The sequence below is a fragment of the Rutidosis leptorrhynchoides genome, chromosome 4, assembly GCF_046630445.1.
Source record: "Rutidosis leptorrhynchoides isolate AG116_Rl617_1_P2 chromosome 4, CSIRO_AGI_Rlap_v1, whole genome shotgun sequence".
NCBI lineage: Eukaryota > Viridiplantae > Streptophyta > Magnoliopsida > Asterales > Asteraceae > Rutidosis > Rutidosis leptorrhynchoides.
In genome coordinates this window covers 15,239,836-15,246,370 of record NC_092336.1, presented here as the reverse complement: position 1 = coordinate 15,246,370, position 6,535 = coordinate 15,239,836, and the positions used below count along the sequence as shown (strand labels likewise).

Here is a 6,535-nt window from a genome sequence, read left to right as displayed (position 1 = left end):
TGAGTTCATTTGATTCCCTTTTACTCTTTACATTTTTGGGACTGAGAATACATGTGTTGCTTTTACAACTGCTTTATTAAATGCTTTTGAAATATATTTTGAACTGCGAATACATAAAATGCTTTTATAAATGTTTGACGAGATAGACACAAGCAAAACATTCCTCGAATGAATTATTATGCAGACAGAAGTTCTGCGGATTATTATTGAATCATGTGGACATGATAATTGCCACCATTGAATTATGTGGACATGATAATTGCCACAATTGAATTATGTGGACATGATAATTGCCACCAGTTGATGTGAATATTATATATCGAGAGAATGATTTTATACACAGGTTATGTGTATGTTATTTTTGTGCACAAGATATGTGTACGGTTACTATGATTTATGAAAGATGATTTCGTACACGAGAAAGATGTACTGTATTTAAAAGATATAGCATGTACATTACAGGTGGGTATAGGATTCGGACCCATTTGTACCATGCAGCATTTAAATTTTGTGGTCTATCAAAATGATGAATTTTATTGTTTTATGATAAACCTTTGAACTCACCAACCTTTTGGTTGACACTTGAAAGCATGTTTATTCTCAGGTATGAAAGAATTCTTCCGCTGTGCATTTGCTCAATTTAAGGACATTATTTGGAGTCGATCATCGCTCTGGGATCAAATGTTGATGACTTCGTCCAGATGGATTATGACGGGGCATTTCACTATGTCGGGTATTCAAAAATCCAAAACTCCCTTTAATCAATCTGTTGTTCCAACTTCGTCTCCCATTCCTCGATATCCTACCTAAGCTCTCAATGATCCTCACTCGAAGTACGCCATGACAAATGAGTTTAATGCACTTATTAAAAATGGGACTTGAGAACTTGTATCTCGAAAACCTAACATGCATGTTATAGATTCTATGTGGATATTTCAAAATAAGTTACGATCTGACAGTTCTTGTAAGTGATACAAAGATCGTTTGGTTAGTGATGCCTGGATGAAATAGGTTGGCGTTGATTGCATGGAGACTTTTAGTCCATTCGTGAAGCTTGCAATAATTCGAGTGGTTCTCAATTTGGCACTTTCCAACAAGTAGGCATACATTAGTTGGATGTTAAAGGTGCGTTTCAACATGGAAAGTTAAATGAAACAATGTTTATGCATCAACCTATAGGTTTTCAGGATCCTACCTGTCTGGGGTAAATCTATCATTTAAAGAAGTCTCTCTATGGATTGACACAAGCTCCTCGGACATGGTATCAACGGTTTGCGGATTTTGTTCTTAGGCTTGGTTTTGTTTATAGGAATTACAATCATTCCTTTTTCATCTATCATCACGGCAGTGATATGACCTATTTACTTCTTTATGTGGATGACATCATTATTATAACTTCTTCCGATATTTTGCACAAGAGTATTATGAAGCATTTGTCCACTGAGTTTGGCATGAAACATTTAGGTGGGTTGAGTTATTTCTTAGGTTTTTCTGCTGCACATACTGAGACTGATCCCCTCTTAAATCAGTCTAAATACGCCCATGAGATTCTTGATAAAGCAGATATGTTATTCTGCAAATCGGAAAATACATCGACTGACACTAACTCATGGTTGAGTTCACATGCTGGTGCACCATATTCTGATCCTATGTACTATCGAAGCCTCGTTGGTGCATTACAATACTTGACGTTTACTCAGCCTAATATCGCCTATGCCGTTCAACAAATTTGTCTTCACATGCATGCACCTTTTCATGGTCACATGGGCGTTTTAAACCGCATTCTCCGGTATGTTCAAGGAACTATCCATTTTCATTTACATATGTACCGATCCACATCTCATAATTTGAGATCTTACACCGATACGGACTGGGCAGGCTATACAGACACTCGATGATCAACATATGGTTACTGCATTTATTTTGTGGACAACCTCATTTCTTGGTCTTCTAAATGTCAACCAACTCTTTTTCGTTGCAATGATGAAGCAGAATATCGTGGGGTTGCCAATGTTGTTTCTGAATCATGTTGGTTGCACAATTTACTTTTGGAACTTCATTGACCGATATATAAAGAAACACTTGTTTATTGTGATAATATCATTGCAAATTATTTATCTAGTAATCCCATGCAACATCAACACACGAAACATAATGAGCTTGATATTCATTTTGTTCGAAAGAAACTTGCTCGCTGCCAAGTTCGTATTCTACATGTTCCATCGAGGTATCAAGTGGCAGATATCTTCACAAAGGGGTTACCAGCAGTCCTGTTTTATAATTTTTGAGACAGTCTTCACGTTCGACGTCCTCCCGTTGCAATTGCATGGTAGTATTAGCCGTATATATTATTTGTAAACAGCATCAAGTTATAATTGTATCAGGATTTGTATTTCTTAATTGTAGGAAGTAGATATTATCTTGGAGACCAACTGACCAAGTCATTATCTTGTATATATAGCGAGGAGATTATGAATGATAAGTACGATTGACTTTGTAATTTTATAATAATCAAATTGTAAATAATTGAAAGAGTGTCAAGCGAAAACTTTCTATTGTGAACAACCGATTCTAATGACTCTTCAGAAATGAATTTTCGTAAACAAAGCAATTGGGGCATGAGCTATTCCTACCCCAAGAACAAGTCATGATCTCTGCAAAATCAATTATAATAGTTAAATTATATAACCAATTTATATAGTCAGCAACTCATTATACTATAATTTGATGTGCATTTGACCGGGTTAGGCCAACTTTGTCCATATAAATCAATTTCTATATCTTAATATACCTTCACTAAAAGAGTACAAAATTAATTAATTAATAACAATAAAAAAGCTAATTGTGCCTCTGGTATCTTTCACTCTGTGCGGGTCAAGCAGTTAATCTAAAGCATTCCCGGTACGCTTTGCGCGATGGATGCGAGGAGTTTCTTCCTAACAGGTGCATGTGTGACAAATAAGAGGATTCAATGCCAAAATTGCCGTTCTAAAAAAATTAGTAAATGGGTACAAAATAAATTAATTAATAACAATAAAAAAGTTATTTGCAAGAAATAAACATAATAAATTAGTAAATGGGGCATGATTAGTATGTTCAAATAGCCTATATATATATATATATATATATATATATATATATATATATATATATATATATATATATATATATATTTATTGTATTAGATAGTTGCAAGTTTGATAAACATGTAACTTACTGCCTTCATAATATCCACACTTTAATATTCATTTTTTGACTCTTCAGAAATGACTTTTATACTCATTTTATATTGATTCCACTTACTTCTCAGAAATAAATTTTTTGAAATTTTGTAACAAAGCAATTTGGGGCATGAGCTATTCCTACCCCAAGAACAGATCATGATCTCTACAAAATCAATTATAATAATCAAATTCTATACCAGATTCTTATAGTCAGCAACTCATTATACTATAATTTGATGTGCATTTGACTAGGTTAGGTCAACTTTGTCTTTATAACCAAAATTAATTAATTAATAACATCAAAAAATCTAATTGCATAAAATAAACATATAAATTAGCAAATGGGTCAAGATTATTTTTTTTTTTAAAGCAAGAATTTTATTAATATAATGGAAATTTACATGGTGCCCTATATAAGACTATACAATTTTCATTACCCGTCCTAATCCATTTAAACGAAGTCCATATCGATTATAAACGATTCACAATAGTTGATTACATCGCGAGGTACTTGACCTCTATATGATACATTTTACAAACATTGCATTCGTTTTTAAAAGACAAACTTTCATTTACATCGAAAGTTGACGGCATGCATACCATTTCATAATATATCCAACTATAATTGACTTAATAATAATCTTGATGAACTCAACGACTCGAATGCAACGTCTTTCGAAATATGTCATGAATGACTCCAAGTAATATCTCTAAAATGAGCAAATGCACAGCGGAAGTGAGAATAAACATGCTTTAAAGTGTCAACCAAAACATTGGTGAGTTCATTAGTTTATCATAATCATTCATTTTCATCATTTTAATAGACCACAAGAATTTCATTTCCAGTTCTCATAAATATACGTCCCATGCATAGAGACAAAAATCATTCATATGGATTGAACACCTGGTAACCGACATTAACAAGATGCATATAAGAATATCCCCTATCATTCCGGGAAATCCTTCGAACATGATAAAAACGAATTCGAAGTACTAAAGCATCCAGTACTTTGGATGGGGTTCGTTAGGCCCAATAGATCTATCTTTAGGATTCGCGTCAATTAGGGGTGCACTAATTCTCAAAATTAGTGATGTTCCCTAATTCTTAGATTACCAGGCTAAAAGGGGAATATTCGGCTTCGATCCATTCAACCATATAATGTAGTTTCGATTACTTGTGTCTATTTCGTAAAACATTTATAAAAATTGCGCATGTATTCTCAGTCCAAAAATATAAAGGGTAAAAAGGCAAATGAAACTCACCATACTGTATTTTGTAGTAAAAATACATATGACTATATTGAACAATGCAGGGTTGACCTCGGATTCACGAACTTATATCATTGGTATGTATATATTAAAACGTATAATCATAATCGAACAAATTATATATATTTTGGTTATGTGGTAAGATTAATACTCTTATACATAATTTTATTATCATTTATAATATGTTTTAATACTTATGTAATTATATCAATATAATTAATGTTCGTTGAAACATGATCTTATGTAATATTAATATACTTAGATATTAAATATGTTTTTATATAATTTCTTTTGTTTGAACAATAGTTATGATAATATTACTAATAAGGATAACAATAGTTATAATTCTAATAATGATACTAGTAGATATGATTGTATTAATAATAATTTTTAATAAAGGTGATAAAGTTTAATGATATGATAAAATGATAATTTTTATAAAAATAATATTTAAAAACAATAATGGTGATTTTAATAATAGTGATAATTTTTAACAATAAAGACAATATTATGATAAATGATGGTTTTTAATACATATGGTAATCTTATTACTAATAATAACAAGAATGATAATAATTATAGTAATAATACTTATGATAATAATAATATCTTATTTAGATTATGACTTAATTATAGGTTTACTTATTTTCATAATTGTATTTATACATTATTATAATCCTTACAACAATCTTATCATAATCTTAATAATAATACTTAGTAATGATAGTAATATAGCTTATAATGTAATCATAACAATAATAATAATAATAATAATAATAATAATAATAATAATAATAATAATAATAATAATAATAATAATAATAATAATAATAATAATAATATTAGTAATAATAATAATATTTAATATTTGAATTTATAACACTAAATTTAATAATTATAATGCTAATAATAATAACAACATTACTAATAATCAGAATAATAATATTAATAATAACAATAATAATAATAAACAATTAGTATGGAAAACTACCTTCCAAGCCTTTTAAAAAAAACTGCACTGAACCATAATTGAACCGCCAACCTCTCGAATACCCTCAAACACTCCAGACCAGCTGAGCTAGCCCATCTAATTGGTTTTAAACAGAATCTGATTTTATAAAATTCGTATTATTTGTGTTTCCTTTATCTCCTTCTTCACCATCGAATTCACACGACCAGAAGCCCATTTCACATTACCAACTCTTAAATATATTAAATTAGGATTTTGAATTGATTACAAAAAATATTAGTGATTAACTAAATTAATTAAAACAGAAAATATTTAATATCAGACGCTGAAAAAAAATTAAATAAATAAAATGCGTATGAACTCATAATTTGATTTTGATTTCTGGAATGTTTTAGCCAAAACTTATAACATCAAACATGATTCAAATCACCTCTATAAAGTTTCTGGATCATCAATTGATCATGAAACATCATATTAAATTCGAATTTTTCGCAAGAACGATCCTGTTGACTCTTCATTGAACTCAAAATCACTTTCAAAAATCTAGGCTGTTTTAGATAACAATTATAACATGAAAAACATGGTAAACGACTCCTGAAAACTATCTGAATCCTCAATTGAAACTATAACATCAGAACCACTTCGAATTTATTGATGAACAGATTGTTTGACCTTTAGGAACGAAAGTTTGACTTCAAAATTAAGGATTGATAGGAAAAATTGGGCTTTGAGACTTTGCATATAGTTTAAAAGAAAGACTTATAACCTAACTGAAATAAAGGATTTTGAGTTTAAACTCAAATTCGATGTTTTTGGAAATTTATCAAGAACATAGGAAAAACTATATGTTCGCATTTTATTTTCTGTTTAAATTCTCAGATACAATTAGGTGTAAGTGATAATTGATATTGCTGGAGAAAAAGTCATTTGATTGCTTTCTAATACATGGATTGATCAATTGAATTATAATGCAAGTGTCGACATAAGTCAATTGGATACAGAAAAAATATAATTAAAATAAATAAAGGATGAACAGATTACTAATCAAATTTGGATTGTATATTGTGTCTGA

The 6,535-nt window shown here is 30.0% G+C and overlaps 1 protein-coding gene across 1 annotated transcript; it reads left to right on the top strand.

Annotated features, from left to right (window-relative positions):
* Window positions 1–1,424: 1,424 nt before the first annotated feature.
* LOC139840428 (uncharacterized mitochondrial protein AtMg00810-like) lies at window positions 1,425–1,898 on the top strand. Its single transcript, XM_071830695.1, has one exon. The coding sequence runs from the start codon at window positions 1,425–1,427 to the stop codon at window positions 1,896–1,898; it is 474 nt and encodes a 157-aa protein (XP_071686796.1).
* The last annotated feature ends 4,637 nt before the right edge of the window (window positions 1,899–6,535 follow it).

Bases quoted from the DNA above. Each gene is read 5' to 3' on its own strand.
- LOC139840428 (XM_071830695.1), top strand. From the start codon at position 1,425: ATGAAGCATTTGTCCACTGAGTTTGGCATGAAACATTTAGGTGGGTTG.